At 37.7% G+C, this 25,466-nt stretch overlaps 1 protein-coding gene across 6 annotated transcripts in view; it reads left to right on the top strand.

The window, feature by feature from the left end:
* PPP1R9A (protein phosphatase 1 regulatory subunit 9A) overlaps positions 1–25,466 on the top strand; it is a 141,999-nt gene that overhangs the window by 110,658 nt on the left and 5,875 nt on the right. For 3 of the 6 annotated variants that reach the window (XM_054057171.1, XM_054057169.1, XM_054057170.1), the window contains exons 8-18: positions 618–671; positions 3,058–3,287; positions 4,721–4,817; positions 4,925–5,096; positions 11,979–12,136; positions 12,713–13,013; positions 17,186–17,273; positions 17,372–17,449; positions 20,619–20,817; positions 23,429–23,548; positions 25,419–25,442. In XM_054057171.1, coding sequence (XP_053913146.1) covers positions 618–671; positions 3,058–3,287; positions 4,721–4,817; positions 4,925–5,096; positions 11,979–12,136; positions 12,713–13,013; positions 17,186–17,273; positions 17,372–17,449; positions 20,619–20,817; positions 23,429–23,548; positions 25,419–25,442 — 1,521 coding nt within the window. The remainder of the gene's footprint in view (positions 1–617; positions 672–3,057; positions 3,288–4,720; positions 4,818–4,924; positions 5,097–11,978; positions 12,137–12,712; positions 13,014–17,185; positions 17,274–17,371; positions 17,450–20,618; positions 20,818–23,428; positions 23,549–25,418; positions 25,443–25,466) is intronic. The other 3 variants (XM_054057172.1, XM_054057173.1, XM_054057174.1) reach the window with 3 other exon arrangements.

Genomic DNA, 25,466 nt, shown 5'->3' with positions numbered 1-25,466 from the left:
GTTAATCTACTTGCAGTCATTTTGTGTGCTTGAATGCAATTTCCTGTTTTTTACAGTTTCCCCGTCTAACTGCTCTCAACTGAGATGAGCTAGCTTGAGCAGAGTAACTCCAGCTAATAGTGGAGAAGGAGAGCATCTGTTTACCTTTTTTCTTGCATGAAATAAACGTGTGGAATCTTCCCTCAAGGTTTTCCTGACTTCAGTTGTTAAATCAAGTGCTTGCTTCCATATTTGCTTTTTTTTGTAACATGCCTGCTGTAATCAATGCAGTAGGACTTTCTGACAGCACTGGGACGTATTTCACATTCACATCAGAGGAGAGCAAAGCCCAGGAGGATAACATCTTTTTTCTTAAAGCATAAGACATTTGGTTTTGCTAAACAGATTGGATGTTCTGATTTGAAATTATGAGTGGTTAGACGGCATCCTATCTTTAATTAGGTTGCACAGACTGAGTCATTTTGCAAGCTAGACATTTTAATTTACAATCTACTGCACTGCAGCATTCTTCAAGGCCTTCTGCTATGCAATGAGGTATTCAACTTGCAGCACAGGCTTTAAAAATACTGGAGTATTCTCTGTGACTTCACTTGTTTATTTTATATTTTCAATTTTAGTTGCAAATCAAACATGCAGTTACAGAAGCTGAAATTCAGAAGCTGAAGACAAAGGTAAGATTCAATATAAGGTTAATACACGCTGTTTTTTTTCCTCTCTCATGCACATCTGAAGACATGTATCTTTATGTGGGTGGAGAAGTCAATGTTCTTATTAAAGGCTGATTAAGAAGCACAGTGGCTCAGCTAAATCTTGTCTTGGTGTATATTTTCTATTCAAACTTTCTAGTAAAATCTTAAGTACTGCTATTAAGAGAAACTGCCAACTTTTGTAGCTTCAATTAAAGATACATTTTAAGGGGTACCATAATGACTAAATGGCAGATTCCTAGTTTTACAATTCTAATGCATTTTCTCAGGTTTTTAAAATATATTTGTATTGAACAGTCAAGTCTAAGTTAATATGTTTTTTATTTACCAGTGATGTTAAAGTATCCTCCCATTTGCTAGTTTCTTTTTTTTTGACATTCGAAAAAAACGCTTTATTTATTTAAAGATATTGGATATAAATTAGTTTTTATATATAGAAGAAAATAAGTCTGTACTGTTGCAGTTTTCTTTAAAAGATACTCTAGAAAGGAAAAAGCCTATTAGTTTAACAGAAAACATCATTTCATAACTGATTGCTAGTTATTAGATTTAAATTGCTATAGCAATAAAAGTATATTGTATTTTTTGTGCTAAAATAACCTTTACAGGAAGGTAGCTGATAATTCAGATGTTGAATAATATTAGGTTTTATAATGATGTCTTTCTCTTTGAGTACATTATAAAGGAAATTTAAAAAGATAAAATTTTTCTTCAGAAAAAGATTTTAGATTATTTCTAGCAACCATTTGCACTATGTATTTTGTATCATGCTTATCAAATATGCATAAATCATTGTTAAAAACAAATTCAGAATGCAACTATTTTATGTAACGACAGTGTCTGTTGTACTGTTCTAGTTCAGAAAGAGAAATCTTTTCTTCCTTTGCTTTCTAGTTCCAATCTATCAATCAGAGCCACACGGTCAATCCCTTGGGATTGTGCCGAGCCCCATTGACTTCATGGCAGTGATGTGTGGGTGTAAACACTCTAATGTGCAAATCCGTTTGCAATATGAGAATTAATGTGCCTTTTTGTGTTGGACTCCTTTACCTAGTATTTTGAATAGAGCAGGGGAAAATGTGGCAGGGTTAGGTATATTACCACTAAATCTGCAAACAAATTATTTTCTTTTTGTGTTCATCATCCTTGATGCTAGCAGAACTGTCTGGAGCAAATTAAATAGTCTTTATAAGTAAACACGGATGTTAAGGCATTTGTTGTTTTCTGTAAATTCTGGGAGTTAACATATACAAACTGCTGAACAATCTTGCCCTTCTCCAGGACCAAACATTCAAACCTGCAGCTATCTTCAGCAGGGAAGTGAGAAGCATAGAACACACACGCGCACACACAACCACAGATTTTAACCAAAAAAAAGGAGGAAAAGAGCTAAGGTTTATTATAAATTCAGCAGTAAAATTCAGACTTCTTTGAGGTCTCTTGGAAAAAGGCATTGGACCTCTTTGGTGCCAAAAAGTATGACTAGCAGTGGAACTTCACTGGTCACGGAGCTAAGCAGCGCTGATGTGTTTGGCAGAATTAGTACCTGAAATTTTCAACAGCAAGGGCATATTTTCCTTTCATACTATGTTCTTTCAACTTGATTAACAAGTTTAAAGAAAACAAGAGGAATTTATTTCTAACAGGTTCTCTTTATCCTTTTAGTAGTTCTGGCATTATTTCAGTATTGGATGCAAAACTCTATGCTTGCTTCTATTAAAAATGATTCTAGGTTAACGACCTAATGTTACAGTTTGAATTATGCTCCAGCCTCTTTTCTCTGGCTTTCTAGATTAAGCAAAATCATGACATGAAGACATACGTTGTAAGAATTCTATAGAATTTCTAATTTGGGTAAAAAAAAAGCAGACAGATTAGATGCAGTGGCTTTTTTCCTGTTGTTTTCTAAATTGTTCTTAAATCAACTATAGAACAAAAAAACAGATTCCTCCCCAAAATAAGAAATTTCATTGTTTTATGAAAGTGTATGAATGCCTTGTAACACCTGAGCTGCATGCATAGAGCAAAATGCATCCCCAAAGCTGACCGATTAACCCTGCACTTCGCCCAAATACTCTACTATTAACATTTTTAAACCGTGGTTAGTGTAACCCAGAGAAGTATAAAGGCTGCACTGGAACATAGAGCAACGTCTCTCCTTTTTATGAGGAAGAGCAATGCATATATCAGCTTATTTTCTTTGTCCTGGAATGCTCTTTTCACTGCCAGTGTGTTACTATTATAGTTATAGTTCACTGATTTTCACTAGCCCTACTGTTGGAATTAATCCTGAACAATTAGGCTTCACTTTGCAGCTTTTTACTGACTGCATCTCCACTCTTTTCTTCAGCTGCAGGCTGCTGAGAATGAGAAAGTGAGGTGGGAATTGGAGAAGACCCAACTCCAGCAGAACATTGAGGAGAATAAGGAAAGGATGATGAAATTAGAGAGTTATTGGATTGAGGCACAAACCCTGTGTCACACGGTGAATGAGCACCTCAAGGAGACGCAAAGCCAGTATCAGGCTCTGGAGAAGAAATATAACAAGGCAAAGAAATTAATCAAGGATTTTCAGCAAAAGTAAGCAGCTACACTAAGCTCAGCAAATGAATTAGTGGCCAGATAAGAAACGTATATGTGATATATTTTGAAATATGAAACCCACTATTAAGCACCTGTAAGGTAAACACTGTTTTTATTTTTTTTTTTTTTCCATGAAAAACCCAAGCTCTTTATTATGGAAAACTGTTAGTAATATTCAAATATTAATTCAATATTGTTGATAAATAATGCTATAACAAAATAAAGATTTGATCTGTAGTATTCCAGATTGGAATGTTCCAGAACTACTAGATAACTCAATGTGATTGCAAACAACCAAGAATACTCATAATAAAGCATTTGATTAGCAAGGTTCACAGCGATTTATATTGGTATTGTGTCAACTGGATTCACTCCTGCTGTATACTAATGTAACATCAAAAAGAAAATTGTTTTGTAACATTTTACATTTTATTTTTCTTCTTCTTGTAGATTCCAAGAATGTTTGAGCTGAGTTGAGCTAACTGATGATTACCTGGCCCCCTCTGTTTCATGTGGTCCCCTCTCCCTGATGGCTAGCAAGAATAATAACATCTTACATTTCTATATCAGCTTCCTTTCCCCTAGATTTCTTTTTCTGCAGCAACTTTTTCATTTCCTAATGAAATATAGTCACTTAAAGAAGAAAAGTGAAAACCATACAGCAATGTCTAATGACAACTGGAAGTACAGAAGTGAATATCCTGTCACATTAAAAAGGGGGTTAGCTAGTCAAAATGTCAGTACCCACCTTGGAATTCTGTTACTAGTCCAGAACTAGCTAGAATCTTGTGTGCTTTCTATCATAAATGTCTTAGATTTTCAAAATAAAAAGAAATAGAGAAAATTGCTAGAATAAGCCTGGATAGCCTTTCTATTGTTATTCTGCTTTATATTAGTAGAAGATCTAGTCAGTTGGTTTTAACCGTCTCAGCCCCCTAAAATCACATAACAGATTTCCTTGTAGTTTAACTAGAAAATTAGATTTGTACCTGGAAACTTAGGGATGTCCTTTCTTTGAGGGAGTGCAGTCATACTCTAATGAAACAGAGATTTTACTCCATTTCCTATAACAGAACACAGCATAAACTAAGCTAATGTTTTCATTGTAAAAAAGATTATTAAAAAAATAGCTTGATTTAACTTCTTCTATTATCAGTTAGAACAACTGAGATTTTTTTTTTTCAGATAAACTCCTCTTGCCATTTTTGTATCTTCCCCCAGCATACTCACTTAGACTGACTAAATGTTTAGGGTTTTGTCCTAATTGCAATTTCATACTTCTTACTAGGTTAGTAATAAAGTATTTGTTAAGGACAGATTTTTCTGATGCACAGCTTGAGATTTATCAGAACATTTTATTTTCTGTTTGAATTTTATTGCTTCGATGACAGCAAATGCATCTTTTTTTTTTTTTCCCCTTTTCCCCTAAGAGAACTTGACTTCATCAAACGCCAGGAAGCTGAACGAAAGAAAATAGAAGATTTGGAGAAAGCACACCTTGTAGAAGTTCAAGGCTTACAAGCTCGTGTGAGTAGAATCTACTCTCATATTTGAAGAATGAGACAATTCTGTCTCCATATGAAATAGGAGAAGGGGTGTGTGTTATGGGTAACACTGTTTTGTATTTCTTTCAGATACGAGACTTGGAAGCTGAAGTTTTCAGGCTAATGAAACAAAATGGGAGCCAAGTTAACAATAACAACAACATTTTTGAAAGGCAGACATCGTTTGGAGAAGTTTCTAGAGTAGATCCAGTGGAAAACCTAGATACTAAGCAAGTGTCCTGCCTGGATGGCTTAAGTAAAGGTTTGTTTGAACCAAACCATATTTCCTGTTAATATTTATGTAAATAGCATGGTTATAATGTAGGGTTTAAAACAAAAAATAATGCAGGGATGTTGTTATTTTTCTGATATTCATTATCTAATGAGAGCTGTATCAGGTTTATACCAAAACCAAATAACCTCAGTATAGTCTCCCAGAATAGTTGTACGATGTATATTCTTAAATAAATGGAAGGGACTATGTGCTAATAAAGCAAAGATCATTATTTAATTCTTAAAGCTTTCAGTGGGATGCCATAATCTTTTAGGTTTAATTTGATGCTTCTTTTATTTTAATACATTAGGAGAAAATTGTGTTTTCTCTGTGTTCCTAAATCTGCCCTTAATTACCCAACCACCAAAGATCAGACAAGAACAAGTTAGCAGAAAGAGAAAAAAAAAAAGCTAAATCTACCGTTTTGAATGGATCTCTGCAGGTTCTGATCCCACGTTGGTACAGACATCAAAAGGAACCATGCAGGTGGCACTTACAGTTTCTCAGGATGTAGCCTTTTGTGAATATAATGTAAATTCTTTACTGACACGTTAATTAAAAATCTTGTTCAGCTATAGCATAGCCTGATTTGCAGTATAAAATTGTAAGAGTTTGTTCTACATTACCAAAAGCCAAAACAATTTCTGGCAACACTGAGACCTGGATAGATGTTGTCAGCAGGGTGACTGTAACCTTTCCTTGCTTTGAGTAGAAAAGATAGTTCACATTTTGCAGTCTACACCAGTGAAAATTTAGAGATAAATTCCACAGCTTTAAAGTTCTGTGATTGCTAGTGGCTCCTCACTGGTGAATTATATGTGGAATTAAAGCCAATTTTAGGTCCAAGGCCTTGGAGCAAAATTGTTTGGTGCAGGAGGAATACTTACAGTGTATTTAGTAACATCTCTGAAATAAGGTGTCTGAGATATTGGGATTCTGACAGGGGAGCACCAGACTCTGTTCCTATAAAAGTTGCCATATTAAATGAACTGTAATATTATTTATTTCTCTGGTGAAAAAAAGGATGCATTAGGTTCTGAATGAATTCATTCTAGCAAGCATACACATGTTTTATTAGAGTTGGTATTTTTAGCAGTTATTTCATATGTGGACCCAAGCTAAATATCGCTCCACAAACAAATCAATAGGAATTACATTTTTAACAAAGTATGTGTAAAAAAAGATCTAGTCCTGCTGAAACGGTATTTGGGTGATATGCAGACCTTGTGGAATTAATTTCCACAAATCTTCCCAGAGCGGTTTCTTCCTAGCAAGTGAGACGGAAATCTCTGAAGTGCAGAATAATTTCTACTGAAATCTCTGAAGTACAAAAAAGCGCACAGGATGACAAATCTGTATTTCTCCCATAGAGACTCAGTAAGTGTTACAAAATATTTAATACTTAGTCACACTGTTAACAGAAATCCTTTTGGCAGTTTGCATGAGGAAAGTGTGTTTTCTTTACCTGACTCACAATTCATGTTTACAGTTACTGTTGTAACAATGTTAACACACATCTATGGTCAAAAATCCATCTGTCTTGAAATCCAGGAATTTTACATTTAAGAAAACAATTCTTTGTCAAATTATTTCTAAAAAATGGAAAATTCTTGACATGGCATTAAATTTCAGCCTGTTGATACTTTCAAATAATATATTTGCATGAAATTTTTCATTTTCCAAGAGCTGCTGCTTGTCATTGCAAAAATGGTTCCCTGGAGAAATGGTATCAGTGGTCAGTGCCTGAATTTAACCACCTGAATAGAAACACAGATTATTTGCTAGGAAAAATAGACAATCAGCAGTGATTTTTTTGAAAGCAAAAAAAAAGCATAGTTAGACCTTGGATCCAGGCTGGGTTTGTGTTTTTAACAACAGAAAAAGAAAAGCCCTGTTTTTAAAGTAAGAGATCCCTAAACATGCTGTAATGCTGCTTGCCTTCCATATACTTTTTACTGTAAATCCTGTATGAAAGTCTCTGAAGTCTGTATCAGATGGTAATGTAGTGGTACTTGCTCTGCAGACACAGAGACTATGTCTTCATATCACCCTTGTGTAAACCTCATAAGGAAAGGACTTGCCTTTGTCAAGTAATACTAATTGCTAATAATTGGTGTATTTACTGATCAACGTGTGGATGTTTGCAGAGGAGTAATAAAGGGTAGGGGAGATCATAGAATCATAGAATAGTTTGGGTTGGAAGGGACCGTAAAGATCATCCAGTTCCACCCCCCCTGCCATGGACAAGGACACGTCCCACTAGATGTCCACAATATCTGTGGAGGGTGAGCAGATTTCCTCCAGGTGCAGTGTTGTGCATGCCAACTTTGTGACATTCACACAAGCCCTCCAGTCTCTTCTGGCTTTTTTATGGTGAGCATAGCACATGCTTCTGTATCAAGCCTTGGCATTGGGTTTGTAGGGTGGCACTGCATGTACACAGCCACATCCTGTAATTTTGATTCTGAAGTTTGCAGGTCTGTCTTTCCTCAAAAAATCCAGTTATATAAGAATATATATTTTAATTAAAATTATTCTAGGTATGTTTTTTGCCTCAATGTAATCTGAAGTGCTTATTACATTCTTATGTGGCAATAGATTTGGGAAGAACTAATGGATGCAGTTTCGTACATACCACCATAGCTGTCCCTGCCGCTGCAGGTGCTCTGGCCATGTTTAACATTGTATGACTCCTCAGGCTGTACCATAACCTCATACTGAGCTTGAGGGGCTGCCAATCACATCAGTGGAAGTTAGAAAATCAAAACTATTACAGTCCACAGAGTTCTTCCTTTACTTTGCCGAGCAATACTAGAAGCCTAAGGATTGTGTTTCTTCTACTAATATGTGATTGGTTCTGAGAGTCCAGGAAAATAGAAAAAGTGCATTGTAGCTTTCTGTTTTAGTGGTCGTGAGCTGTGTCTGCAGTGGAGCATCAAGCTATTTACTGGAAGGAGTCAGTGGTTTGAAATCTAAACAGTTGAGTGCTGATGCTGACTTTGACAGTATTTGCTCATCTCTGTGCAAATGCCTGTTCAAGCAACTTTGATGGCTGTACTTTCTGGGTGCCATGGAATACCCAGGGATGCCTTAGTTCACAGAAGGAGATTTTGAAATCTATCAGCCTGTATAATGGAAAAACAGTGGGAGGACAGGCGAGCTCTTTCCTGCTCTGCAGTGGTACTGAAATAATTCAGAAGGAAGCCTGCTGGAGTCAAGTGGTTCAATGCCTGCTGAAAGACAGTCTAATTACATCGTATCCAAGAACAAAATAAAACCTGTTATGATTTTATGCGAGAGATTTCTCGAGCTCCCCTGTGGGCTGGGAGCTTCCTAGACTAACAGGTGGGGTTCATATTTGTGCTGGGGAGCAGCGAGGGCCAGCGGCTCTCTGCAGAAGAGAGAAGGGACTGAGGGTGACAGCACGTGTGGCCAGGCTAGATATCGCCCAACAGCAGCCCAGTCCCACTGCACCCAAGGGTAGCAAGCAGGGCAGGTGATGGAAACAGAAATTAGCCAAGAGCCCAGGCAAGTTTATGGTGATGAGGCAGGTCTGAGGACAAGCCAGGAGGTTCTGTTCATGGGCTGTGGCTCAGGTCCAGATCCACAGGCTCCATGGCTTGAGCGCAAGAGCCCAACTTAAAGGCAGCCTCTGTAGAGGAAAGAGCCCCCACTGATGCTGCGTGAGCTCACTCTTTGCAGCATGCTGAAACGCGGTTAGGTACCTGTGCACAGAGAGCTGCCATTCGAGTGTGAAGAGCTCAGCTCTGCAGTGAAGGGAGCAGTGAGCTCCAGGACGAAGTGGTATTTTGCTTAAACAAGACCAGTATGATCACTTCTGTGAATAAGCATTTGCAGTGCTATGTCGATAGTTTGCATAAAACAGCCTATGAAAGGAAGTGATATATGGAAGTGTGTGCACCTGTAAGAATAAACATATTCAGTTCAAGTAATGACAACATGCTGTTATCCTGCTGACTACTTACAACGGAAGAATAATTACAGGTCAGAAAATGCTAATGATTTCATCATGTCACCAGTATATAGTTTAACTCTTACAGAAGTAAAACATGGTATGTAGGTCTTAGCAGTGCTTTAACAAACACAGATCTGCAAAAATAAAAATGAGTTTGAGTGAGTCTTACCCCTCAGTTATCTGCTGGCAGCCTAGCTCAACATGTGGCTGTGGATTTGAGAGGCAGTTTGAGCTACGCTGACACATCATTCCTGCTGAAATGGGAGACTCCACGCTATCCCTGCCTTTGTCCAGACCCCTCATTCTGCTTCTTCCATTGCATTGTGCTAGCACTTAGACATTTCTGTGCACACACTCATGCAGTGAAATAGCAGAAAAATGGCCTAAGAGGGGAAAAGATTGGAGTGTCAGACTAAAATTGGATAGTTTCTGCTGGGTCAATCATTTGCTGTGAGGACTGCAAAAAAAAAGTAGAAACTGTAAAGAATATTTATTCCTTTTTGGGTGTAAAATGTGAAAACATCTTTTAAACTGTGCTTCGTCTTACTGCTGCTTTGCAAAATGTTAAATTTGATGAAATACTCAGATTTTGTTTGAGTGGATGATTGATAGGTAAGAGAACTGCAGTTATGTTAGCTCCGTCTGTAGAGCCAAGTCATATATGGAGGGTGTAGTATACCTTGCTCACAAGACATTCTTGAATAGGGCGACTTTGAACTCAGGCTGGTCAAATTCTTTCATTGTTCCATTTCCTGTATGAAATATGTCTCCAGTATTCATTTATGACATAATGGTGCTTGGGCAGGAGACGAAAGATCTAGAAGATCTAAAACTGCATTCCCTTCAAAACCAACGAAAAAGGTTTTCATGATTTTTCCAGCAGAAAGTTTTACGTGCAAAAACAATAGCGAGTAGGTGCAAAAGTAACAATGCCCATCTCTTTACTGACGATATATGAAAATAACGCAGCTCTGGGATTTGGGGTTTTGTTTCATTTTGGGTTTTTTTGAAGTGCTCAGGGTAGAATATGATATCTTCAAACCCCACGTGTTTGGAAACTACAGCAACTTTTGTAAAGAGTGAAGAATGGGGAGAGTAGAGTACCTCTCTCGACTTTCGAACAGGTCTTCTTGTGATTCTTTGATGGGTACTGTTGCAATAATTACTGGTGTCTTGTAAATGTCTCAGGGAGTTTTTGCGCTGTTAGATCAGCCTATAATGACAGATCTAACAGTCCGTATCCTGCTCCACACAGTATAGTTGTTTCTCTAATTAATCAGGGAGAAGTAGAGTTCTTTGTCATGTGCAGATCATGGCTTTCCCATTCTTACCATTCTTTTCCATTCTTACCTTGAATGGCTGTCATACTGGGTGCCTTTCATGGACCTTTGGGGTTTTTTCTGTCATGCTAAACTTTATACAACATCACTGATGGTTGCAGTGAAAATTTATTTCAGCACTCTTGCGTTCTTCCTGCAAACCACCATTCTAGTGTTTCTGCCAAAACATGCTGCTGTTGGAAAGCTGAAACCAGACGACTTCAGTTGATGGTGATAACCACAGTAATAGTCATGTCCTCTAGACTCCTGCTTAAGGAAGGGGGCTCAGCAGAGTCTTCTGATGTGATCCAAGTGCAAGTGAGGCAAGGCTGGATTTGAATTAGGCTGCTTATATCGATCTGTTTGTATGAGGGAGCAGGATGGTTGGTGAAGACAGGGATGTTTTAGTGAAGTCTTATCAAGTTTATATACGCTTTGTGGGTTTGAAGGAACTCTGAATAAAAGAGAGAAGGACCTACAAGAGGGGGCAGTTGTTCTGACTGTGCAGCAAGAGATGAAGTAACAAATGAGATTGCCAATTACTTATAAAAAGATGCTTTTACTTGCAGAAGGGTTAGGGCAAACAATCAAGGCATCATATTTGTGTTGTCACATATAACTTCAAACAGATAACCTCATAATCCAGAGCAGGATTGGGATTCCTCTCTGCTGTCCCCCTGAGAGGGATAATATTATAAAGCAAGCAACTTGTTTCACTGTAGGCCCAGAGGAACGGGTTTAATGTGCGTTTCATAATCATTTGAAAGGCTGCTTGTCAAGTAATTTGATCACAAAAGATTATCTGATTATTTGGATACTACCGATGTCACTCTTGGTGTGACTACACACATCACTTATGCATAATTTGTACATATTGTACAAGGTTGTTTCACGGACACTCAGTTCAGGAGAGAACAACTCATGCTGTTTACACACATAAGCCATTCTGGTTCTTATCAAATACAGAGCAGCCTGAGGACTGCTTGAGATACTTCTGTAATTTGATGAGCATCCTGCAAAACCGGTGAAGTAACATGTAATGGAGAAAAAATGGCAGTCCAGTACTGCCTCTTATAAGTGCCTTTAAAGGGCAGGATTGAGGATAAATAATTGGTCCTCTGTGTCTAAATTGGCATACTCATGCAGATTCTAGGAAATTTGTATCAATAAGTAGTGAGGTGAGGATTCCTTTGTGTCCTGATGGAGCAGTCTTTGTAGTACAAGCGCATGCAAGTCCTTTTGAAGGAGTCTAATTGGACCAGCTTTCTGGGATAGTACAACTATGTTTGCCAGGTTTTTTTGTGTGTGTGGTCCTTGATGTAACAGTGTGAATCATCTGCTAAATTTTTAAATATTTGCAGTTGATGTGTCATTATGCAGTTACTGGACGTGTACAGATAAACTCTTGAATAGTTCTGGAAATAACCATTTTTTTGCATGTGTACGTCAACAATTAATAAGATACAGGTACAAGTAAAACATGTGAAGTGCATGTGCTTGCAATTGCGGGTTCTATCTTAGAAAAAATATGAAAGACTCTACTGCTAAATAGTTTCAAATCATATTTCCATACAGATTTCAATGAAGCAGTGCCAGAAACAGAGAGACTGGACTCCAAAGCTCTGAAGACTCGAGCTCAGCTTTCTGTGAAGAACAAGCGGCAGAGGCCTTCTAGAACAAGGCTGTATGATAGCATCAGTTCAACTGATGGAGAAGACAGCCTAGAAAGAAAGGTGAGAAGAAGTCTACCCTCTCTCTCGGGCTTCCTATGGAGTGCTAGATTGCCCGTGTAAGTCATTGCACCCTCTGTCTTTGTCCTTTCATTGTAGCACAGGCAGTATTTATTCCTCTGTGTCCACTATGCTGTGAATGGCCTTGACTAATGTGCGAGTCTGGTCTCCTTTGAGTCAGCACACCTACTTTTTTGGTTTTGTTGTTTTTTTGTTTTTTTTTTTTAACAGGAATCCTGGGCTTTCTGATATATGTGTGCTTTATAATGCAGAGTGAGTCCTTTCATTTATGCAGGAGGTGAAAGGAACTTGAATCGTGCATTTCTCTATTTGGTAATTTGTTGACACAATTGATACAATGCTTACTTGTTGTTTTGTATGATTCTGACTTACATTTGAAAGCAGATATCAATAAACAACACTGTGTGTGGTATCAGAAGGTAATGGCATGAATTGCTAAAGTGTTTCTTACAAAGAGAACGCTAAATAATGAATAAAAGAATTGCATGTTCAAAGTAAACCTTGCTCTGATTGGTTTCTAAATGGTATAACCTGCTTTATAATCTCTTATACCAACAGCCGTCAAACAGTTACAGTAGTCCCATGCACATTTCAAAATCACCACTGCCCTTATGCATGAGAGCATCCTCACCAGCATCAGATTCTGGTGCTTCCTCCCTCTCCCCTGTGGCTAGCAGTGCAGCAATCTCACTTGACAACCTAACTGAAAACCAAGAAGGAGGACAACACCACAAAGGAGATGTCCTTTCCCCACATGCTCGGGGAGACACTCCACTTTCCTCTCCTTCAAAATCCGGGCACAGCTCTGAAGCATCTCCTTTGCATCATCCAGCTGGCAGGAGTATTTTACAAGATAAAGGTATTACAATTTTTTACAATAAATTGATGCATCATTTTGCTCACTTATATCTACTTTATGACATTCTGTTGTGTAGTAGGACCTTAGCAGCTAGAAGGCCATCATCTTATAACTTCTTTTGTCTACTTGGAAGTCAAAAAAAAAAATGCAATTGGCCTTGTGTGAAGTTATAAGAAAAGGGCGAAGTTTAAACTGAGATTAGGAACTGCTTGCTTTCTTTTTCTCTGTTCCTAGAACTCACTGAAAAAGACATAGGGAAGTTGCCTTTAAGAAAATATTGTCCTTTGTTTTAAAAACTACCAAATTAATGGACCTTAGGACATTTCTTTATTAGAAACATGCTTAACACAGTGCACTTAGTGAAATTATGTGATTTTGGCACTGATAGATGCTTTTTTTGGAGGGTGTGGACAGGACTGTAAAGCAAGAATAACAGATTGTAGCTTTTAATTGCTGAGAGGCAGCATAGTCTAGATTTAACAAGAGGTCAATGTCTGGGGAGTCTTCATTTACAGAAAAAAAATTCAAGTAATTTGATGAGGATGTGGGCCAGATTGTTATTTATTTAATTCATATTCTTTAAATGTAAGCTGGATAAAACATGATGCGATCATACTTAGCTCAGGTACATTTCTCAGATACTAATTTATTTAGTCCATTGCAATATGGCACAGAATTCAAAAACCTGTTATTCAGATGCCTTGTCAAAATTAGCATTTTACACAACTTTAGCATTCTTAGCTATGTACCTTGCATTCTTTACCTGTGATGTAAGCTAAAATACCTTATAAAATTTTTAGTAAGTAAGGACTGCAGGAACAGGTGTGGGCAGGTTCATAACAGACTTCAGCTTGCTTAAATTAATGGAAAAAATATTTGTTGAGGATTTTTGTTTGTCTAAGTAGCTGGAAAGACTTGCCACTCATTCACAACCTGTTTTTCATAATCTTCATACAGGGCTTTCACACATTCTTCTTGAAAGACAAATTTTTTTTTAATTTAGGCCCAGCTACTGTATGCTACCATTTTTACATAGGTTCTAAAATTGCTAGTCTACTTGTATAATTGCTGCTTGTGTAATTGTTAATGAACCAAAGTTAAATTCAAAGTTTGAGTTTGGCAAGCGGAAATAAGGGTGTGGATTTAAGAATGTGACTTTCCACTCTTACTCCAGCCTGAATGTATGACTGGTTTATCAGTGAAGTCATAAATCCTGCCTTTCTATCCAGTGCATGAAAAATATCTTCATAAAAATTTGGTGCAGACTGGCCTTGTAGTGTAAGGAATAGGATAATATATTTCACTCACTGTGTTGCACTTTCCTTCCTAGTTTAGGTTTGAAAAATAATCTGTATAAATATTTGTGTCATGCTTTCCCCACTGTGTCTATTAAGCAAACAACTACTGCTTTCTTTTGGGTGTGCTTTCTTTCGGGTTTATCCAGATTCTGATGAGTACATGAAAATTAAACCAGAGCGATTTAGTTTCAGATGGAAAATTTCCTCTTAATCAGTTGTACAAAAAAGAAATATCCTAAAGCAGTTGTTGTTTGGCAGCAAGTGTAGCGATACTGTTTGAATTGAGTATTAATTTGGATGTCAGACTCTTACAGGTCAGAAAATAAGAAGGGCCATTATATTTGTTTTGTCTGTTCAGGTGGGATTTTTTTAGAGACGGAAAGAGAATACATTTATGGACATGTGTGTTCATTGATTAGTCAGTGATTAACAAAAGTGAGCATTAGCAAGTTCACACTTGTCTTTATTTCCTTTCTTATCAGCCTGCAGTGTTTTGGGAAGAGCTGAAGTAGCATGCTATCGGTCTCCTCATCGTTGCAAAATGATGAGGCATTTTCCTTGTTTGTCTTTTAAGCACAACTTCATTGTGTATGTGTATGATTAATTACTTTTCTTCAGTTCTCTCTGTTTCGTCCAGTAGCGTCCTTTGACAAGGCAGCTGAGGTTGACCCCTGTGAGCAATCCTCCATTGATGTAAGAGGCTGGCTGCAACTGTGTTGTGACCTTGAGGAAAAAAGTTAGGTCTAGTCTCCTTTCACATCCATCAGCCACAGATTACTTGCACCAGCTCCTTGAGGCTGAAAGTGATGGATTAAATGGCTTCTGTGTGATTTATTCTGAGGAACCAGCTCTCCCCTCACCGTATCTGAAGAACTACAAGGAGAAGGGGAAGGTGCACCCTTCCAGGGTGGTGAAAGTCCCTTCATGCCCAGGCAGGTCATCTGCTGCCGTGGTCAGTGGCCACTGCTGTGGGCCAAGCACCGCATACCTCTGTGTATTCAAGTCACTGTAGAATCAAATCTAGTCCACCACTGAAGCTGGTTTGGGGACCTACCCCATTCATCTTCCACTGTGTCCAGCATGAATGCTTCCCACAGCAAATTGTCATTAGTAGGAGGGCTCCAGCTGGGTCTAGTTGCATGGAAGTGGGGGAGCACACAGATAAAAGAGTCTGAACAGAAATTTGCCATACCAGGTAGCTGCTACATGTCCCTGCTGAGCTCTCCAGTTTATTTCTCTTCTACTACATCAGCAAAACTTCCAGTTACTAATACTTTTAATTATTTGCCCACCTCGAAAGCAGTGTATCTTACAGTTTCATTTACTTTTATTAAGAAGTTTCTCAAAAAAGCCCCAACCCACCACCCCCCAGCAACCAGGCCCCACTTGCCTGCAAATAGCTGGTGTGAAAATAAAACATTACAGTCTTTCATTCTTTACAGTGGCAATTTTGACAGTTGACACATGAGAAGAATGCATTAAAGCTGAAAGAGGAACCATAAGAGAATGGAGAGAAGTATACACACTGTAGGGTTGATGCAAAGTGTAGGCTGCCTAAAGTTCTGCTTGGCATCCCTGAGGGGTGGATTTCTCCACAGGAGACTTTGTTTTGTCGTTCTTCCTGTTGCTGGTGTTTGTTTTCTTTTTTTCGCTTGAGGTTGCTTGTCACTGGTTCTTCAATGCCTTTTTTAGCATACAGACTTGTTTTAGAACAAAAAATACAGATTTTAGAGTGGAGATATTGCAAAAGGTTTGTTTTCCTGCTTTTTCCAGGATTTGTGAACCACTTATACACTGAACTTTTTACTTGAATAAAGCCTGGCCAAATATTATTCACAAAGAAACATACAAAGTTCTTCTGTACCCACAGTGGACTATCCTGTGATAGCTCTGTGGTTTTCTTAGTTAATTCTGAGAGCTTGATTTATGTAGGAGAAATCCACAAACCCACCAGTGCTTTCAGTTAAACGTCACTGTACAGCTAAGGTCACATTGTAAAAGTCACCAAACCGCAAGTGACAGAAATGACTGACCTTCATTTGCTTCCTCTAGAGTATTTGAGGACACTCTTTATGTTTAAGGATCACAGAAACTGTGTCTGATTTTTTCATCTGCTTTGTGTTTTCTTTTTGCTTCCATATAGATTTCACAGGATGTTTAGCAGACTCAGATTCATTGTTTTGGCTTTCTAGGTACTGCAGGCTATTTCCTCTTCAGGCTTCAACAGTGTTTGTAGAAGAGATCAAAAACTGGTAGAGATCTCAGGACAAATTTATTAACTAAACTACTTTTAATTCTTTTTTTAAAAAGATTTGGAATGGTTGGATGTGAAGGTAGATGTTTATTTTAACAAAGATGTTAAAGTTAAACAGAAAGCTATTAGCTAGCATGTCCCATCGTAAAAGATACCTTTGGCTCCAGAGTTCAGGAATGTATTTTCAGGGGTCATTTTAGAAGTAAGGCATACATGCCGAATTAATTGTGTAAAAGGAAACTTATGCAGCCACTGCTGAGTTTAAAAAATGATTTGTTATAATGTTTACTTCTAAATCTCTCATTGTGTTCAACTTACTATATATTCATTAAAACTCAACCAAAAGTAACTTCTCATTTCCTTCAATTAAAATAAGATTTCTCCATGTGTGTATTCAAATTCTGAAAGTATTTATCTATTTTTATTCCTTTTCACACTATCTTCTTGAAAATGAGAAGAATTCACCTAATTAAATTGTATACTTACTCACATGTACACCTATGTGACTCTAATTATGAAAAGATATACTAACTGTTCTGAATGGAAAGTGGAATAGCCATCAGTAACAATTACAAATAATAATAATAATGTACATTCTTCCATGTACAAATGTATCCTAGATGGTGCCACATGCGCTCAGGCAGCAAGAACAACTAGCCCTACTATAGGGCATGCAGAAAAACTAAAGCGAAAACTTGCAGACCTTGGGTAAGCATTTTGTTATTTAAAGTACATATTCTTGTAATTTAAAGAATCAAAAGTAAAATTTCAAAGATGTTTCCTGACCTTTTCTGATATTGTTGTAGGGCTCCCTTGAGGAGGAGTTCAAACAAGGGCAAGAAGCGGAAAGAGAAAGAAGCTCATAGGGTGACCTGTGGCAGTAGGTATGGGTAAAGATTGATGATGCAAGAAATGATATGCCAGAAACATTGGAAAAAAACTAATCATCCCAGCAGACGGGAACATTAACAGTCCCACTGACTTCATATAAATAAGTGTTAAGTTTTGAGTTAACCTTCTGAGCTAACAAACCTAGATTTCTTAACTAATGAAAGACTAGCATATAATCTAAAAATACTTGGAGGTTTATAATATTGTGGCATAATTACCACTGTTACATCCACTCATGGGGTTTGCAAAAATAGGTTATCAGACTAGCCTACAAGAGGCACACATAGCCTGTTAGTAATACCTGTGATCCAGAAATCTTTACACAATTCCACATATTTTTTGGAAAAAGCCCCCAGAGTGAGGATGAGCAGCTGTTCACTGCAGCTTCATGGCACCCATGTCAGGAATGCCTTCAAAGTGTTCGTTTCTGAAGATGGATGTAAGCTGAAAGCAGATAGGAAAAATGCTAACTATGCTGGCCACATAAAATGCTGACTGCGTTGGTCACATCACAGACTCTCAGGGAAAGAGTCATGAATTCCTTCGGAGATCTGACCACATCACCAGCATCTGGATTCTGAATAAATAAATGGATGTTCAAAATAGCAGGAAACGATCTCTGCAAAAGCTAGTGTAGGTTTTTACTGAAGGTCTCTCTTCATACTGATGAGTCTGACAAGACTCCAGCTGAAGGGGGTGATCCCTGGTTCCAGGTGTGGAAGACATGCATTCACTTATATGTCAGGAGTTCTAAGCTAACTTAATACATTCCAAAAGTCTAGAAAGGACATAGCAACTCAAAAACTGCACACAAAATCACAGAATCACAGAATCACAAGGCTGGAAAGGACCCACTGGATCATCGAGTCCAACCATTCCTAACACTCCCTAAACCATGTCCCTAAGCACTTCATCCACCCGTTCCTTAAACGCCTCCAGGGAAGGCGACTCGACCACCTCCCTGGGCAGCCTGTTCCAGTACCCAATGACTCTGTGGTGCAAAAATGGTGCAAAACAATGCCGCATGATAAAAGATCTATCTAAAGGAAGCAGATTTTCAATGCTGCTCAGAAAATGTTTGTGGTGGAAAAACAGTATGTAAGTGTTCATGGAGTTTTTCTGACTGTCTAATATACAGAGCCCCAGTGACAAGAATGTTGTGTAGCTCTGTAACATCAGAAAAGCAAAAGAAACCTTAGGAACGCTGCACTAAAGTGCAATGTTCTGTCTCAGGATACATTTGTATATTTGTATCCTGCAAATATCTGACAGGATCTTCAGCGATCTGAGGCAGCAATCATCACCTCTACATTGGTGTCAGAAAACCTGTTCCAGTTGGTTCTACTGGTATACGTGCTTGCAACGTGCCTTAGAGTTAGTGATAATCACTGCTGAATTCCCCTGGTGACAGGGAGAGATTTGTTAAAGCAAATTCTCTGCGCCTCTGTGTGGCTGTAAGACAGCTAGTGTACTCAGCAGGTACGTCGCATAGTGTTTAAATACTAAGCCATAGGGTAGATGGAATGAAGGTGTACTTGTCTGTAAGATCTTGATACATTCTGTATACCAACTTGTATTGTTTGTCAATGTGTCTGAGTTTGGATGCAGTTACTAAAAGTTTAATGCTGCTTTCAAAGTCAAAATTCATGAGCATTTGTAAGGAGCCTCTGTAAACTGGGATGTAATTATTTCAGTATAACTTTTTAAATTCATCTTGTCACTTCCTTTGTTACTAACTGTAAAGAATTTGCCTCAGAAAAAATGTGAGGATGTTTGCTCTACAGTCCAAAGCTGTATAAACTCTTTGAAAGAAGGAAGATGATAATCAAAAGGCAGTATCCTGTTGTAATTATGTCCATTACAGCAATTTATTAATGTAGAATTAATGCTGTCAGAGGGATGTGGCATGCATTATTTTGCCATTGCCAAAAAATCGCACTTGGAATGTATAAATAAAATCCCGAATGACTTCCTAAGTCTACCGCTAATGTAACATATATAAAAAATTCCCCTTTTAAGTAAACAGCATGTATCTCCCTGCCTGAAGCTAGGTGATTCGGGCAGCATCATTCATTTTTTTCTTTCTGCTTTCAAGCAAGATTAGAGGATGAGTGAGAAGTACAGGACTGGGACAGATATATCTGCCTTTCTCTCTGTAGCCAAAGGGAAGGAGGAGGATTCCATGGGTGGGAACCCTTTCACAACCTCAGTATCAGCCATACATAAAAGAGACTTCACAATATACAAAACTCTAATGATTATGTTAATAATAACATAGAAGCTGTCCAGGATGTAGAAGTTGAGGGGAGATTTGCATATGTGCAAATTACTAAGTCTGCTAAGAACAGTAAATGTTTAATGCTCTGAAGCAATAATATGTACATTGATAGAAATAATATGAGACTATGCCACATGCATAAGTTCTTTGAGGCGGACACTTTTCATAGTTGTGTTTAGTTTACATATTGTACTGCTGACAAATGATATATTTAGCTAATAATTTAAGAATTTTATTTTTTAACTGTAACCTTTGCCTTGATCACATTATCCCCTGCAATCAATGTTACTACAATAACAGAAGCTGACAATATCTTATAGGTGATTCTTTCCTTTTCTTGTATTATTATTGTTAATATTTAGTAACTTTAAAATCAATATAATAATACTCTATTAATGTTTAGCTGTTGTAACAAAGGCACATCTCCATAGACAGATACAGACACACCTGATCCATTGAAATCTAAGCCAGACCATCTCTGGGAACGAGAGCCTGCTTGAGGCAGTGCTGAGTCTAATGTATTTAATCATGCTGAGATGCCACAGGTGCTCAGAAATGCACCAACACAACATGCGGCTTCTTGACTGGAGCTGGTTCACATCTGAATGACGGGAGTAAAGGCATTTTCTGCGGGTGTCTCTCTCTGTTTGCTGGGTGTGTGTTGTCTAAGAGAGCTTGAGTTAGAAGAAGAATCATAAAGAACCCCCTTTTTTCTCTTGCTGAAAGACAGGTTTCAGGCATACTTGTACCAGCTGCATGCCACTCAGTTCTCTAGTCACAGTTACAGGGAATGTCACTCTTTTTACAATTAACTGCCTGTGTAGCATTTAGTTTTCTCTTATTTTAGAAACTAACACGTGCTCCTGCTCCTTTCTCTTAAACAGGACTGCCAGAGAGATGCTGCAGAAATCAGCAAACACTAAATCTTTAACAGAACGATCCTCCTCTCTCCCACACTGTGTACCATTCACATGGTATGGAGAGAGTGGGAAGGGATCCAATTCTTCTAGCAACCTGCCATCGCCTACCAGCTCAACTGAACCTTCCTCTGAAAATATAAGTCCAGCTAAAAAAGGGTCAAAGGTAGAAAATAAAAACTACCTTATTCCCACTGTGTTGAGTGGCATAATTGGCTTCATGTTTCTCGAAAAAGAACAGGCCAATATGTTAATACTACAATAAACAGTGCATGGTGTTCATTGTACAGTAAAAGCTCATCCCAACAGAACATCTCTGTCGTTGTACCATCCCAGACTCTGCCTTTTTACTCTGTCTCAATGTACATGGATTCAGTAAACTAACTGTGGTGTGCTCTACCACTACAAAAACAAATGATGCCAGTGGAAATTAGCATTTGGATCCACTAAACAAATGCTAGATTTGTGTATTCAATTATAGATAATTTCTGCATTCTTCAGGACTGGTTGTGGGAATACCTACCACGTTCAAATGAAGTGTTTGCAAGTGAAGAAATGCTATATGCCATCAGCCATCTGCCTTTTTTTCCCCCCTAGTAATGAAATCTGTTTGTCATGCATGCTGGATGTTGGATTTAATTCTGTATATGAAGATGCTTGAACTGTAAATATGAACTATTGCAATTTAATACGTCTGTGTGATTCCTTTCTATGTGCATGAATGTTTCAGCATGATAACTCCTTAAATAACCCTTACAGTATTATACATACCTTTTCCATGTTTATTTTCACTTCTGAAAAATATTTCTCTGCCTGTATTTTCTCATACCTTGTAGGAATTTACTTCTTCTATTGGTCTGGTAAAAAGAAACAGATACAGTTTTTGACTTTATGTACAGCAATAAATCAGAAATTTAATTTCTCTGTCTTCTACAAACATGTGCGTGTACATAATAGCAGTTCCTACAGGCATTTCTTACTCTTTTGGTGCCAAAGCTGGTGGTATCTTGCTTCTGCTGTGTACCAAGCCGTGCTAGGTGATAGTTGGGAATAGGGACAGCAACAGTCCCTACTGGCTGGCCAGTCCAAATCAGATTGGTAGAGAAGGTCACAGATTAAATCTCTGAAGATGAAAGAGAAACTAATCAGTTACTTGGTTTATTTTGAAAAGAAAGGTAAGGATTAGACAAATCCTATTTGTGCCTTTAAACAAACAGTGTGTGAAAATAATTTTCAAATGGGGGAAAAAAGCACCCCCATTTACAGTTAGTATTAGGTTGAGATTTTGGTGGGGGTTTTTTTGTCCTGCTATCATAATTATTAGCAGGCCTTAACTATCTTGTGGTTTTCCTACAGAAAATTAAATTTTAAAGAGTTAAATTCGTAGTAAGGCTAAAGCTTGCACAAAATAGAGGTGGAAGAAAAATCAGAGTACTTAAAAAAGAAAAATATGTTCTTCACACAACAGGAGGTAGAGCTGTTGAACTCCTGGCCTAGAACACTGGGGGGGCTAAAAGTTTGCATATTAAGGAAGCTGCTCGAATTTTCATCTTCTCTATAAAGAGATAGGCAAAGCAGAACAGAATTCTAAATGTAGGTGTGAGAAAACTGATCACAAAACCATTTTTATCTTCTCTGCAAAGTTTGCAAGCTCTTAAATTAACAGTTCATATACTGCTATTCAGGATTTTAAAGCACAGCACAATATCAATATTTAGTTGGATTTCCAGCAAAACTTAGAGGACCAATACTTAATATTTTTTGAAGACTCCTCATTTTGAGGAAAGATAGGTCAAATATTTTTGGGAGAGAATAAAAGGATGACTTTTTTTAGTGTTATTTGGGGATTTTATATTTGGATCCATTTTGTTCAATTGAATGTTAATTGAATTTGAAATTCATTTTAATTTGATATTCATTTAGATGCTAGATTAGAAATTTGAGGTCTGCATATTATCAACTACCCATTCAATTTAAAGGGAATATCATGGTGTCTTTAATTTTTCTTAGGTTTTTTTTTAATGGTTCTCACTCTAATGTGAAATAGTTGTTCATTTTTGTCTTCTTCTGATGGTAATTTTGCTGTATTCCTGGAAAATGTGTGCCTGCTTTTGCTATTCCTTGTTCTGCACTGTGATGTCTGTCATTGCGTTATTAAGAAAAAACAGTGTTTGTTTTATGGTTATTATTTCAGTAAATAACATTCAATATCCAAAGATCTCTTTTATGTTCAATTTTAGTTTTTTTCTAAAGGTATAGGCAAAAAGGGAAGATCGTTTTGCTTTTCGAGGAGATTATTTGGGACTCGGAGATGGATTCACAGGATATTCTCCTTGTTCTTTCAATAGCAGTTTTCACTTCTCTATGCTCATTAATCCTCTGTCCTATTCTTTGTGCTACTGCCTGTGCTACGCTTGTCCTAAATATTTGGAGGACAGTAAAATGCTAGTGATTAACCCACGGAAGCTGTAATTTAGATCCAGGATGAGAGCCAGCATCTTAAAGGGGGAGTCTGAAAAGTGCTTTCGGACCCTTTTGCTATTCACTGAGGCATTAAGATGGCAAAGGTGTCTCTTGAAGTACACAGTGGTAGAAATACTGTGTATTCTATAAACGTTAACAATACCAAAAAGTAGGCTTCTTCATGTGTATTGCAACTGGTTTGGTAAATGATTGAAATCATTCCTGAACTATGCCAGCCTGGAAGACAGCAAATTTCCCTTTCAGATGCACATGTGAGATCATTTGTTCATTGTAACTTATCTTTTTCTCCACAGAACTTCACGTTCAACGATGATTTCAGTCCCAGCAGCACAAGCTCAGCTGATTTGAGCGGTTTAGGAGCAGAACCTAAAACCCCCGGTTTCTCGCACACCTTAGCACTGTCATCAGATGAGGTACGCTGATGAAATGGTTTAAGGTGGGAAATAGTTGTTTTCTTTCTCCCGTGGCACTTTGCTTGAAAATTGCTCAGATAACAAAGGGATGGTTTTTAGGTAGTAGAACGGGAGAAGAAAATTAACCTTGGTTTCTAGATTATAATTTTTCTTGTTCATATAGCAATTACTTGAAATAAAGTCCTAAGGTATTATCATAGGAAAGTAGAATGCAGTTGGTTTCCTAAGAGATGCTATAGTCTCACACATTTCAATAGACTTTTCCTACATTCCAAATGTATACATGCAGGGCAATATATGTATAGACACACACATACTGTAAAATAGGCGTAATTGAGAAAGTTTTGAGATAAAAAGGTACAGTATAGTATGGTAAATATAGTTGAGATGTAAGGCATCTTCACCTGGACTAATTTTGCCCTAATACATTAGAATAATAGGGATCTGTGCATGCAGTAGTTGTGTATTGCTCTACCTGAATGTATATATTTATTGATTAGAATGTATATGTGTTACGCCACTTTGCATTCTCTTTGTGCTTGCTTTGCACAGTGGGTTTGAATTCAGTTACCTCAAACCAGAGATTTTTTGAAAAATGATAATGCAAAAAAGCTTTCCTGACCCTGTAAATTGGTGCCATAATTAAGCCAAATACAATATATTGAAAATAGTTTTTTTAAGATACTGATTTTATAACTCAGTTGTCAGTGAAGCTGCACAATTTGACAGTAGCTGACAATGTGTCCTGTGGACTCAAGAAAGCCATGCCTTTGTTCTCCGAAATACACTCAGTAAAAACTTCACATTTTTTGCGTACGGTATGGGACAGGTTTTTTCCTAGAGAGGAGGAACTTATGTATTTATGTCTTCTTTTGTTTTAATGATAGTTAGGTTTGTACTGTTATTGCTTGCATACTTTTCATGGGTTTAAAGAATGAGAGCCATTCCATGCAAGTCTACAAAAATAGCTGTTCTTTAGAGGTTACTTACTACAGGTAGTAAAGGGCAAAAATTTGTAAGAGAGTGTAGACAGGAGTCTCTATATTCTGTCAATTGCTGAAAACAACAAAGTAATCTTTTATGCTTTATTTAATATTAATAGTCTCATGATAGTACATTTCATTCTCTTACCATGTTTCATTCTCTTTATATTATGTATTTTATTGTGACAATGCCCCATTCCCAGTGGTATTGAATTAGAAGCTTGAAAATGCTTTCATTTTGCTTATTCAGCTCTCTACTTTATCTCTTCTAAGATATCAAGCCTGAACAGGTCTATAAAAATGAATGTGTTTTCTCCGGCCTCTGCTGTGTGCCAGATTGCAGCCTCCGAATCAGGCACTGTGTTCAGCAAGAGCTGCAGTGGAAACCTTCACAGCTACTCTGGCCGTGGATTAGGCCAGTGTTGCCCTTCAGTCTTCCACTGCGTATTGCTGTGAGCATTGCATTGCTCAGGGTTCTCTGGCACATTTAAAATGATTATTTGAAGATCAGAAAAATGAAAGGGTTGTGGAGGGAACCAAGTTCCTGCAGATTGTCCTCCTCTAATTAAGAAGCTTTTCCTCTTGCAATTGGAGCCATCAGGAAGGTTCCCACAAGCTTTAGGGTATCAAGACCAGGAACTCCAAGGGGGTTTCATTGACACAGTCTCAGGTTTAGCTGCCAAATCATGTGTGTGCTGAGCTTTCAACATAATCTCTCTGCTTCTGGAAATAATTTTTTTTAATTAAATCTCTTTGGTTTTGAGTAGCCATATGTGTTTGCAAATCTTGGTGCTGCCTTTGCCTGAACTTTTACATGCTGTTACATGTTCTGTATTTTGTTTCTATAATGCTTTTCTTTCCCATTTCTTTGTTGCTCCCTCACTCAGAGCCTGGATATGATTGATGATGAGGTGAGATACTAGTCTGCTGTTGTG

Source organism: Cuculus canorus, chromosome 2, assembly GCF_017976375.1.
Source record: "Cuculus canorus isolate bCucCan1 chromosome 2, bCucCan1.pri, whole genome shotgun sequence".
Taxonomy (NCBI): Eukaryota; Metazoa; Chordata; class Aves; order Cuculiformes; family Cuculidae; genus Cuculus; species Cuculus canorus.
Note: the sequence above shows the minus strand (reverse complement) of the source record. Positions and strands in the feature narration are given on the sequence as shown.